Raw genomic sequence first — 13,655 nt, 5'->3', positions numbered from 1 at the left:
TGGTAAAACCACTGAACACTGGTAGTTGGTCGTGGGTTCCCTTTGCCAACAAACTGGCTGTGTGGAAGTTTCTGGATTTTCTTCATATTCGTAACATCTAAATAGCAGCCAGTTTCCCATAAAAGACTTCCACGGAGATGTTCCTGCCATTGGTGGATTACCCATGTACCATGTTGCCATAAACCAGAGGTCACCAAACTATGGCCCGCGAGGTCTGTTTATTCTGCCTGCTGCTGCACTGTGCCATGCACTATGGAAATATCATAGATTGTAGATAAACTTACTATGTATAAAATTAAAGTGAGTGTAAGTAAAAATGCCAAAATTGGTCCAATCTGATTTTTGCATCTGACAGTAATATAACTTTTAGAAAAATCAGTGAAATAAAAAATTTGGCAACTTTTTGCAACTTTGGATATCAGAGCGCCTTTTGTGTACCTGCAATGAAGTTTCTAAGAAAAGTGATTATGAGCTTGCTGCAGCAATCATGTATGTATATTGGTAAATAAATATGTAGTTGTCTTTATTTTTCGTCTATTCAGTATACTGTATTGAATAAAATGATTATGCGGCCTGTGCTTGTCAATCTCTATTATGTGGCCTGCTGTGAAAAAAGTTTGGTTACCCCTGTTATCAACGATTAAAATCTAAACCTTTATGATGAGACCAAATTAAATTCAAAGTAATAATACAAAGCACCACAGTATGTTCAAATAAACATTTTGTTTTTTTCATGATCATATATAAAAATTTCATTTCATACAGTACTAAAATATAAAAATATCTTGTATAATACACAATATAAAATTTGTATATTTAAATCACACATCAACAAACCATTAACCAAGAAGACAGATTTTATATTTATTTTATACACAGTCTTCTTAAAATACATAAAATCTTCTTTTTCCAAAAGTACATACTGCTTACTTCCTTACTACTGTATTATTTTAGATACACTTCAGCTATATTCAGTCCAACTGAATAATCAATACCTGTATGCAATTAAGTTGTATATGAGCTTATTCCTCTGTATGAAGTAAAAAATAAAATTTTTCAACTTTGTATTCGTAAAACTTTTCCACAGAAAGACTGCTTTATTTTCTTTGACATCATATCCTTCACTGTAATGAAATTATTTCTATTTTAAATGATCATTTTATTTTTTTACTATCAAATGTAAATAGAAAAAATGTATAATTAGCATAGTTTTTATCTATTGATGTGTGTATATACACTATGCTAATACTTTTGATAAAAAGCACAGGAGTTATTAAACTTCAAAGTTAGTATGAAATATAACATATTTAAAATGTATACGAATAAAATAAGACAAAGAACAAGCGAGACTGAAACACAAAAACAAGGAGAAGAAGAAATAATATGTTTATTGTAAATGATTATCCAAAAGACTTACTGAAAAAATGGATAGGAAAATTAGAAAATGATAAACAATTAAAATTAATGGATAAAGAGAAAACATTTGTTAAATTAAGATATGTTACAAAGTTACTTGAAAGAATTAGAAAAGTAATAAGAAGTAGAATTAATTTAATACTGGAAAAATAAATTCAACTAAAAAATATCTGTGTTATAGAAACGAAGAAAAATACGACATAACAGAAGAAAAAAGATGTGGTGTATTCATTTAATTGTAGTTGTAACTTGAAAAAAACATATATTGGTGAAACAAAATGAAAATTAAAAATAAGATTAAGTGAATATTTTAGAGCAATTAGGGGAAAATATGCAAAATTCAGCAGTGGCGGAACACTGTAATTCAGAAGGTTGCGAAATTGATTTGAATACCTTGAAAATAAAGAAAAAAGAGGAAAATAATTATAAAAGACAATTATACGAACACATCAATATAATTAAACAAACAGATAGAATATATAACAATACTGGAAGAGAGATACACCAATCATCAGAGGAGTCATTGACCGAAGAGAGGGGGAGACGTATAAAAGGAAGGATTGGAATGGATTGAGGTGAGGTTTAAGTGAATGTGAACAATCAATAAAGTAAGTTTTGGTGTAAGTTTTAAACCAATAAATTTATTTAATTTAATTATTTATGTTTTAAAAAACAGGAATATGTATGGAATTGTTTGGTTAATATTGATTTTGAATATGCCCAGAACTAGGAATGTGTTTAAAAATCCAGAATTTGTAAGAATTTTATTGTTTTATTGTTGGGAATTTTATGTTTATTTATGATTGTAACAAAATTTATTTTAATTGTAGAAAATGTCTTTTAAATGCCTGCTGATGAGGGACAAACAGGTCCGAAACACAATGTTAATGTGTATGTGTTCAGGTGATTTAAATAAACATTATTATTTCTAATCTGTAAGACCTAATTGCTGCCTCCATAAATCCAGTATAATAAGTCCTGTTAATTGATAAAGTACTAGTAGACGAAGATAAATTTAAATTAAGGACACAAAGGCATATTAATTAATATACATACATTTATAATTTTAGACATTGCAAATGGAAATTACTTTTACACTTTTTATATATTGAGGTAGTTAAGAGCCTACAATAAAAGGTTGACTTCACTTTAAGACTGTTTGTTTCTGAGATGTGAAAAGGATGTAGGATGAAAGAAACTGAAGAGACCTCATTTTTTTTCCTGTTAACCTATTGTGAAGTTTTTAAAGAATTTTCTTGTAAATTTAAAATTGGCTTTACTAGTTTTACCTTACTCAGACCAATAGTTGAGCTGTACAGGTAAAAAAAAACAAAATATTTTTACATTCATTGGAAAAATTTGTCAAATCATCTTAAACAGATTACTCATTCAACTACAGAAACTTCAACTGTAAAAAAAGTCATACAAGAGCTGACATGTGATATAAAAAACAAAGTAACTCATAACTCTGTTAAAATGATAATGCTAAAAAATTGTAAATTTTAAGAATAAATGAGTTAAAATCACTCTTTTTTTTATCTGACTTCGAGAAGATTGCTGATTATCAGCAGCAACTTATATATAAATGGTATAACCCTTATACCATTTATATATAATAGATATAATGTTAAAAATGAAAAAATAAATAATTTATATATTAAAACTCTATATATCACAAAACTTTATGAAAAATAGAAGAGTTTTTAAAAAAATTATTTTGTCAACTTAGTAGGTGAACAACAAAATAGATTAAGTAAGAGCATTTATTTGATTAACAAAGGAAATGTTAAATATTCGAAGAATCCTCTGGAGGTGGCAGGAGTCGTTTACAGATCGATGTGTACATGTACAGCCAAGAAATAATATATTGATGAAACAGGAGGAAAACTTGAAATGAGATTGAAAGAACACGAGGCGGCAATTAGATTAAAAAGAACTGAATCTCCGTGGCATCAGCATTGTAGTATTACAAATTGTATTATTGATTGAAATAATGTCAAAATATTGTATAAAATAGAAAACATTGTAACAAGACATGTTGCTGAACATTACTGCATCAAAAATTATGTAAATACTATTAATTTAAATACTGGCATGTGTGTAGATCCATGCTCGGATATGGTAATAGAGCATAAAAGCACAATATCCACTGATGAGGCTAATAGGCGAAATGCATATGGAGAATAAAGTAAGACATAATTAGTAATTTCAAATTGTGTGTCCATCTCTGTGTTTAATCTTCTTGAAGTCGGATAAAAAAAAGAGTGATTTTAGCTCATTTATTCTTAAAATTTATAATTTTTTAGAATTATCATTTTAACATATACAATAACTGATAACATATACAATAACTGATCCCATTGTTTAATATTTATTTTAAACCGCACGACTCTGCTGCTGCAATTTGCTGATAATTAGCAACATTGTCAATCTCTACAGATGTGGATTCAGTCACTCTTGGCTTCACTTCTCCCCTGGTAGGGTCACTGGTATGGGTGACCCTACCAGGAGCAATGCTCCAGCCAGCATAGCTCCCTGTTTCATCAGAATTACAAGGTAGTGAGTGCCAAGAGAGTTGTTATTACTACAGCAAAATTCCATTAACCCAGCATCTTCAGGACAGACACAGTGCCAACTTATCAGACAATGAAATTTTTTCCTGTTCTTTTCAATTCCCTAGATACAATTTTACATATCTTTGCATATGCAAAATTGTGCAAATCCACCTTTTATGATTGTTTAATACACCATTTCAATTTTTCCAGATTATTCCTACTCTTGGTTAGTTTGAAACAAGAACACACTAACTAGAATCTTATTCTGTGCTTTGTACTGTACATTTTTATAGAATGTAGCATAGATATAGATCTACTCTTCATTCTATATCTATATCATATATATTTTACATGTTAAGAGCAAAGTGTTCCATCACCACCAGAACCAAACCAAAACTAACACTCTACATAGAAGTGCTATAAATAGAGATTCAGCTCTGACTGCCTGGATGAAATATATAACCAAATCAATCAAGATGGACAAGTACTTTATCTACACTTTCTGAAATATTATGTTTCAATTAATTTAATTTTAATTTCAATTTAAATAAATTCACTTTGATTTTATTTTTAATTTTAGTTTCAGTTTCAATATAAAAGCCAGAGGTTTAAATTTTTAAAATTTTAATTTAGTTTTAAATTTTATTATTGCTTATAGTTTTAATGAATTACCAATGATTGCCTTAAATATCAGGCTATAATCCGGCTAATTAAATGATTGATATAAAGCAATTTGTTACTAGAGGTAGACATTAAGTGCCATTTCTTAACTAAATTAATAATTATAATTTAAATAAATTAAATAAATAAATTTAGAATCTTCTAGAATAAAAGAACTGACCCAAGGCAAAGCATGAACCCACAACCACTGCTTGCTGTGCAGTGCGCTCGCCAATTATGTCACCCAGAACCCAAGCAAGTCTTCACTTCCAGAGGTATATTAATTTAGATATAACCTTACTTGGTTAAATATGGCACTGGCTGGAGCGACTCCTATGGCCACGCCCTAAAAACATTTCCTAATGGCACTCAGCCAGTTAATGCACTACCCAGCAAAGTATATATATAAATATATATATATATAATAAACATCTCTAAGCCCGATATAATGATATAAGTATATAATGAATTCATTATATACTCATCGAGCTTAGAGATGTTTATTATTTATACAATCTATACTTCCTCAGCAGAATTACCTACAATAATACTCAAACACCGAAACACTTGCTGTTCACCAGAACCAAAACACCAAAACTTATTATTTATACTTATAGTTTTAATTAACTGGCTATCTAGTTATGTATAAATACAGACAAATACCAGTGCACCAATACTTCTCCCCCAAAGATTAGCTGGACATGCAAGCTTATCATATTTACCAGCATACCAGATGCCATGTTAACAGAATTTCACTGTCTTATTATTATTACAGTAGAGCGTTGTTTATCCGAATCAATTGGAGACTGGGGTTGTTCGGATAACTTATTTTTCGGATAACCGATTATATACAAAAAAATATATTAATCTATACCAGGGATGGGCAACCTTTTTCTACGTAAGGACCGCATTTCAAAACTTTTGAATTGACGTGGGCCGCACACAAGAGAAAAGAGGGGGAACTGTCGGTAAATCACAATTCTTTATTCATATATAATTATAAATTAGCATATGTATACTTAATATAGCTTCTGGCACTGATTTAAACGTAATATATCGGAAATATTTAGCCAAATATTAGTCACCGCTAATTTTAAATTAGTTTCCATCAGTGGCATAGCGTAGTGGGGGCGGCAGGGGTGGCCCGCCCCAGGCGGCACTTATAGGGGGCAGAAAAATTTCACAATAAATAATAATATCTTGTAAAAATACCTAAATAAGGGGGCGGTGAAATTTTCCTCTGCTCCGGGCGGCTGACACCCACGCTACGCCACTGATTTCCATGTGTCCGTTAGCCGGTTTCTTGTTTTAATTTTTACTAAATTCATTGCGAAAAAACTTTTCACAAATATAAGTTGTAGAAAATAACGTTTGAATTTTTGTCGAATATCTCATTAAGCTGGGAAATTGATATATTTATTCACATTTTATGCCACGCGGGCCGCAAAAAATATTATTGCGGGCCGCGGGTTGCCCATCCCTGATCTATACCATGTTGAAACTTTTCTCCGTTGCGTGTCGCTTCGCGTTGAATTTTCGTCAGTTTCAAGCCTAATGAAAATTTTTATAATAATAATCGTGGCTATTGTATCGGTAAAAATTATTTCTTTATTTTGTACAAACAAAATAAATATATTGAAAAATAAAAACAAAAAAATTATACATTAGAAGTTAATCTAGTATCAAAAATGTTCAATTCAGCACGACACAGTCTGACTGGAAAGCTTTCGGTTAACTGACATTTCGGTTGATCGGCTTTCGGATTAACGATGCTCTACTGTATTATTATTTGCAGTATTTTCATTAAAAGTATAATTAAAGCAGATTTTGACTTCATTTAGAAAATAAAATTTTCTTTACCAGACTCTCTTCTGTTTTTGTTTCCAAATAGTTGCTGACGTTTCCAAATTTTTGCACTTTCATCTACTGAAGTATGCTTTTTGATGAAACTATTTGCTCTGCATATCATAAATTCAGTATTTCTAAAGTTAGAAAGAAAAAAATAAAAGTTTTGCTTTAAGCAAAAATTGAAATAAAAAGCAATTTCATAAACATTTAAACTGTTTGTTTATTTTCTAAATGTTTATACTTTTTTTATTGAATTTTATGTTATTATTAATACATTAAATAATAAGATAAGACTCTTTACAACCGATAACTAGTGCAAAGTATGGTTAAGCAATAAGAAACAAACACTTTCATAACCCCTTCTGGGTTCTTCCTCAGGTTTTCATAATTCTAAATAAGCTGGATCTTCCAAATGCTTCCAAATTAAGAGAACCCAGAAAGGGTTATGTAAACGTTTGCTTTTTATAGATTAGCCATACTTTGCACTGCTTATTGGTTGTAGAGAGTCTTATTTTATCATTATCCTGGTGTGGTATGCAGATGCATACATTAAATAAATTAAAATACAAAATTTACATCAACTAACCCGTGAATGCTGATGAATTCTTCTTGAGTTCCATCATTTGTTATATTGGAATATTCTATAAGAAAATAAAAGACTTAGTTATGTTTACTTTGAAGCTTTTTATACAATCAAACATAGCCAACTTTACTAATTAAATAAATATTTCATTCATTGTTAAAAATTAAACCGATATAACATAACATTAATATTTGATTAATTAAGAAACAAAGTCAACCTGATAGAAATTAAAAAATTAAGCATGAAGATCAGATGTGATTAATAGTATTATACTGTATATAAAAAATTATAAGAAATTTTAAATAGACAATTAGACAATACAGATTAGGCATAGTCTTGTTACAGATGTTTCAGTACTTTCCACTTATACCCAAAAGATTTGTATAGAAATCTGAATTCATCAGTAATCCAAAACAATTTTAATGTTTGTTGAATTTTAAATCAAGTCTTGCATAATTTCTCTGCAGACTTCAAACTTGCATCAACTGATAGGTACTGGATAGGATAAATTCCATCAAATAAAGTGCAAAGTAAAGCTGTGAAAGAATTGCTCGCCAAGGTGATTAAGACATCAGCCTAATGCTCCGGAGACCTAGGATTGAACCTTGGTAAACATTTTTCCAGGAATTTTTTGTGCAGTCTGTTAAAGATATGTCAAGCCTTGTATGTTTCAGGTTTTTAAACAGAAATAGAGAAATAAAATATCCAGTTTAAGTGAACAAAAAGGATAAAATCTTCAAAAGTGCTTAGTAGTAAAATTGGAGGAGAGGAGGAACTAATAATACACCCTCCAAACAAATGTATACTTAATAAAAAATCAATAGGAAAAATTACTCACAAAACTATAAAGGAAATGTTTTTACAGTAGAGCATCGTTTATCCGAAAACCGGTCAACCAAAATGTCGGTTAATCGAAAGCTTTCCAGTCAGACTGTGTCGTGCTGAATTGAACATTTTTGATACTAGATTAACTTCTAAAGTATAATTTTTTTGTTTTTATTTTTCAATATATTTATTTTGTTTGTACAAAATAAAGAAATAATTTTTAACGATACAATAGCCACGATTATTATTATAAAAATTTTCGTTAGGCTTAAAATCGATGAAAATTCAACACGAAGCGACATGCAATGGAGAAAAATTTCAACATCGGATAGGTTAATATATTTTTTCGTACATAATCGGCTATCCGAACAACCCCAGTCCCCAATTGATTCGGATAAACAATGCTCTACTGTAATTTCTTTTTTACAGATAAAAATATAAACGTACCTTTATTACTTTCACTTGAAAATCTTAGTTTCTTTGGCAAATTTTCTTCAACATTTTCACTTGAATATTTTGATTTTTCTAATGTAGCTATATCATCTAATATATTTTGAGGTAATTTCTTAGCTTCCAAATTTAATATTTTCTTTATCTGAAATTATAGAAATATTAATTTTGTAACAATTCTGTATTTATTTTTAATTTATATTTTTAGTATGTTTTAATAAGATAGATAAGGGCATGCTATTGAGATTACAGTACAGAGTACTAGAATTTAAATTTATTTATTGGTTAAGGTTATAAACCCAAAGGTTATATATTAAAGCCAAATTAAGGCAGGATTACATCAGGCTTTATTACTACTACTATTAATAATTAAATGCTAAGAAACCCCAATATAATCTGGCAATGACTGGATTTTATTGTGTTTGATAATTTTGTTCAGAATTCTTTTATTTTAAAAACATACATGTATTCAATACCCATCAAACTTTGCCCATCAAGAACGATGAATTATATAATTTTCGTAAAGTGAAAATAAATAAAACAAGTACAATATTTTATTGAAAACTTTAGTGCACATGACAAAACTTTTAAAAACAATATTTTTTGTAGCTGTATCATTAGTCTATATATAATTTTTGTTTTCATAAAAATTGTTATTGGTTGAACTCAATGCAGTTTTAAAGAAATTATCCTAATTAATACTTTTAATGGCTTGTCCAAAATTCTTTACAGTTGTTTCAGGTCATCAACTTAATGAAGGAGGAAGTTGATGACACCTTTGTGATTATTTCTTGCTTTTAACAAGTAATTATCATGTTCACTTGCTTTTAACAACCACTTGTAAAAGCAAAGAAATAATCACTAATATTAAATTTAAACAGAATAAATTACTCTTCAAAATCAACAAAAATAAAAACTTTACTGCTTTTAATAATAAGGAAATGTGAAATAAGCACAGAACCCAAAACTTGAAGAGCAAGATCAGAGCAGTGCTTCATTGTGTGGGAGAATGGAATAAAGCTTACTGCACAAATTAGGAGCTTGGACTAATAAAGATTTGGCAATGATGAGGAACTCCATCTTTTTTTAGTGTTCTTAGTAATGAAAAAGTATGTTGAAGAAGCAGGAATTTATGACATTCCTATGCAAAATTTAGAGGAAAGCCTCTCAGCAAATGTAGGTTTGAAGCAAAATCTTTACTTGAATAAGAAATGTTTTCATCCTGATCTAGGACAACTACATCTTTTAATTTATACAAAATGGACATAACAAATATAAATGCCATTGCTATTTAACTTAAACTCAAATATTTTACAATTTTTACAGCTTGAATGTTATTTAAAACTAAACATGACAAATTCAAACACAAATGTTTTATCCATTAAAAACTAATTTTCACCTCATTGGTCCTGGTGACACATCTGTCACTAGGAACTAATAAAAAAAAAAAAATTAAAAAAAAAATCACTATTGGTCATGGACTTTACAATTTACCAAAAAAGGGCATGAACATTGAGGGGAGGACCCTGAGAATAAAAGAACAGGATCGAGGATAACAAAGAATTTGTCCATCATTGAGAGTTGGTTGACTAGTGTTCGCTCCTGTCTTGGACTGACCCCCCATCAACCATCATTGTCACCAATTGCCACCTGGGTCAACCTACCTGTCCTCTGAGGATCTCTGAGGAACTATCAAAATGTCTAATATCCAGACAAATCTACATGCTGTCTACATAATCAAGGAACAAGGAACCAGCTTATCAAGTGTGTAACAACTACAGGCAATTATCCTCTCATGCACAAGTGTAAACTCTCTCTCGTGCTCTTAAGCTTGTATGTGTAAATAGATATGTGAATAAATGAGTATTTGTTGACGTTAACCCAGTAGTTGAGTGCACTTCTTTTGGGCATGCTGACTCTCAGACAGTCCCCATCCTGAACCTGACAGTCTACAAACGCGACTGCATGTGCAAAATGAAATTAGCAGCTATTGAGGTTTCTGTGTCTGTCCTTAAAGACACAGTGGTGTCAGAATCCTGCCGTGGCATCAACAAAGTAGTGCCGACCCTTCAGTTCCATGGTACGGAAGTATAAGGGTGCTTCCTGCATTGTCACAATTCATTAAGAATTTTCTATAGAGCAGTAACAGAATTTTCTCTTTGTCTTACATTCAAAATGGGTTTGACTAGGCCCACAATGGAGGTGGCTAAATGGAAGGGTGAGGGACAGAGCCTGACATATCTGAGATAGATTGTCCATTAAAAATTTTTGGGGAGTTGTGCACCTAACTTTGATCCAGAATTGCTTATAGCCAGTGGTGATATTCAGTGGGTTCGCACAGGTTCAGCCGAACCCGTTGTTAAAATTTTCAGTTTTCCGAACAGGTTCGCCCAAACCAGTTATTAAAATTTTCAATTTTTCCGAACCTTGTTAAACACACAGAACATTTCTCAGTGGTTTTGTTTCTTTTAAAAAATATATTAAAATATACATACACTCAAACCTGTTTTTGTGCGGTCTATTTTTGTGCGATTTGTTTTTGTGCGATTTGTTTTGTGTGATTTTTTGTGTGCGGTATATGAATTTCAATCAAATTGGTATACTGCACAAAAATAATTGCACAAAACACATTGCACGTATAAAAAATTGCACAAAAAAAGACCGCACAAAAACAGGTTTGAGTGTATTATTCTCTGTGATACTACTAAACTAGAGCCTTATACCCCGTTCGCACCGAGCATTTCAATCTAGATTGTGAGCAAGGTCGGGGACTATGTCTTGGTGCAATCTCTCTCGACCGTTTCAATCTCGACCGAAATGAGGTTTAATCGCGATCGATTCAAGAGTTCTTGAAACTAAATCCAGTCATAAGAGGGATCTCACAATCCCACGCACGCAAGATAATACAAGATGGCCGTGGAACATGTGTCGGGCTATGACAGCGAAACAAAAAGGATATTGTATTACGAGAGATAATGACATCTGTTTACTATGAGTAGTGCCATTCGGGGTGAAAAATTTCTCTGCCTAAAAAAAGAAAAGAAAAAAAAAAGGTCGACAGCACTAATATACTATTGTTACCTGGTCTTCGTCCAGGGCTTGTTACGTTCCAAATATGCCACTGATTATTAGATATATCGCAAGAAAAGGTATTGTATTTATTTCTAGCCAAAACTTCCATTTCGTTTGTCAGTGATTGTCAGGAAAAAATTTTCTGCTAGCGAACCCTTTGTTAAATATTTTGAATATCACCACTGCTTATAGCAGTAGGATGATGCAAAGTTAGCAATTTCCAAGATTTGTTACAAACTTGAGAAAATAATAGAGAATTCATTAAGAAAACTGTAACAAAGGAATGAAACATGGTTCTTAATATTACCCAGATATGTCAAGCCCTAATACAGTGAAGGCTAATATGATCCAGCTATGTCACCATCCTATTGTGGGCCTGGCCAAATCCATAATGGACATGAAAAGACAAGGCCTTCTTAATGTCCAAAACACGAATTTAAAATAATTATTGTTTAAAAATTAATAGGTTCATTAATGTTGACCATAAATAAAAATACCTTTTGTTCTTTTTGCATTAAATTTCTTTCATGGTATTTTCTCCTTAATTTCTTTGTTTGAAGTTTCATCTTTCTAACCTCATCTTCAACATTTTTCATAGAATTTAATGCTTTATTTCGACTACTTTGAAATGATTCTATTTCAGGCGCAGAATCACTATCATCGTCGGATTTATTTACATTGTCGTTATCAGATTCTTTTTGATCAGATTCATGGACACCATCTTTACCACATATATTATCATCATCTTTCTTTAACTCATTTGTAATATTTTTATCATGTCCAAGTGTATGTTTTTCATTGGATTTGTTCTTAAAAGTTTTTTGATCATCATCAAATACAGAGTGAGATTTCATTTTTTTATGACAGTATTGAATGTCATTCTCAATCTCATCATATTGTTTTGATTGACTTTTACTTACTGTATTGTTCAAAAGCGATAAAGATGGAGTAGTATCTATAAAAAATTGATCATCATTGAAATCACTGGCATGTACAGTATTTTCTATTTTTGTGTTTTTACTTAAAGTTTCTTTTGTTTCAGATGCTCCACTTTCAGAATTACTTTTGTTTTCCATACAAACTTTATCTGCATCATATTTTTCAATTTCTTCAATAATAATACCCTGAATATTTATCTTTCTCCTTCCATAATTAGTTGTATCTAAATGTTCAACTTTATTTTCTTCTTTCTTTGTTTTCTTGTTGACCGAAGATGAAATTTCACTTTTATCTTGTGTTATAAATAATTCATTTGCAGAATTTTCTTGTTTCCCATATAAATCATCTTTTATACTTAGGTCAGATTCAGTTTTCTTTTCAAAATTTTCAATATCATTTTCTTTGACATTTTTTCTTTTCTTTGATGATGTCTTGTTCATATTTTTCTTATCTTTCTGACTTTCTTCATTTTCGTTATCTTCTTGATTAATTCCTTTTCGCATTTTCTTAATTGGAAGATCTAATTTTGTTTTGATACCTAAATTATCATTACTTTTCTCAACATACTTGTCTTCCAGAGAAATTCTTTTTTCTTCTTTATGGTGTTTGGTAAGTTTCTTTTGTTTCTTAAACTCAGAATTTTTATTTTTTAAGTTTTCTGCTTTATTACTGTTAATAGGTGATTTAACTGTGTTTCTCAATTGCCTTTTTCTTGCATTTCGAGTACTCTTGCCATCCAAATTTTCTCTTTCTTCAAGTTTTAAGTGGGCATCCATCTTGCTGAAAACATCTTGTACGGCACTTTCTTCCTTTTCCAATATAGTTATATCATTTTCTTTTTTAGACATACTTCTTCTTTTATTCACAGATTTATTTCTTTTCTTATCTGAAGGAGAAGGGAAACTTTCAACACTGTTGTCAACCTTTTCTTCTTTACCTCTGCTCTTAACTTGCTTTTGTGTAGATTTCTTAACCCTTTTTGATTCAATATTTATGTCATGATCCTCTACAGACGGAATCAAATTTGCTTTTCTGCTGTTCCTACCTTTAACAGATAATTCCTTCTTAGATGTATCCTCCTTCTTGCGAATATTGGGAGGTGAATAACATTTTCTTCTTGTTTTCATTTTTCTGTTTTAAATTCAATAAATTAAACCAGATTAAATATATACTTTATAACTGACGAAATAGTCAACAAATTTATCGAACAAAATGTCGTTCCTATTGGTTATTTCGTAAATATTTACAATATGTACGAATCAACGCGACGGCCATTTTAACTCGACACGTGTTTCGAATGAACACTA

At 30.6% G+C, this 13,655-nt stretch overlaps 1 protein-coding gene across 1 annotated transcript; it reads right to left on the bottom strand.

Moving 5' to 3' along the window:
- Positions 1-839: 839 nt before the first annotated feature.
- On the bottom strand, positions 840-13,651 carry LOC136982825 (myb-like protein X). The gene is made up of 5 exons (XM_067279353.1): positions 11,907-13,651; positions 8,335-8,482; positions 7,066-7,120; positions 6,492-6,613; positions 840-1,124 (listed from the first exon to the last, which is right to left on the bottom strand). Exons 1-5 carry the CDS (start codon positions 13,473-13,475, stop codon positions 1,057-1,059), a joined length of 1,962 nt encoding a protein of 653 aa, XP_067135454.1. The 5' UTR covers positions 13,476-13,651; the 3' UTR covers positions 840-1,056.
- Between the last annotated feature and the right edge of the window lie 4 nt (positions 13,652-13,655).

This window comes from Centruroides vittatus, unplaced genomic scaffold (assembly GCF_030686945.1).
Source record: "Centruroides vittatus isolate TY-2023 unplaced genomic scaffold, ASM3068694v2 contig_864, whole genome shotgun sequence".
In the NCBI taxonomy this organism is placed as follows: domain Eukaryota; kingdom Metazoa; phylum Arthropoda; class Arachnida; order Scorpiones; family Buthidae; genus Centruroides; species Centruroides vittatus.
Note: the sequence above shows the minus strand (reverse complement) of the source record. Positions and strands in the feature narration are given on the sequence as shown.

Coding starts and splice junctions, on each gene's coding strand:
- LOC136982825 (XM_067279353.1), bottom strand. CDS start 13,475: ATGAAAACAAGAAGAAAATGTTATTCACCTCCCAATATTCGCAAGAAG. Junction 8,483..11,906: donor TAATGCAAAAAGAACAAAAG/GTATTTTTATTT, acceptor CTATAATTTCAG/ATAAAGAAAATATTAAATTT. Junction 1,125..6,491: donor CAAAAACAGAAGAGAGTCTG/GTAAAGAAAATT, acceptor ATTTCATTACAG/TGAAGGATATGATGTCAAAG.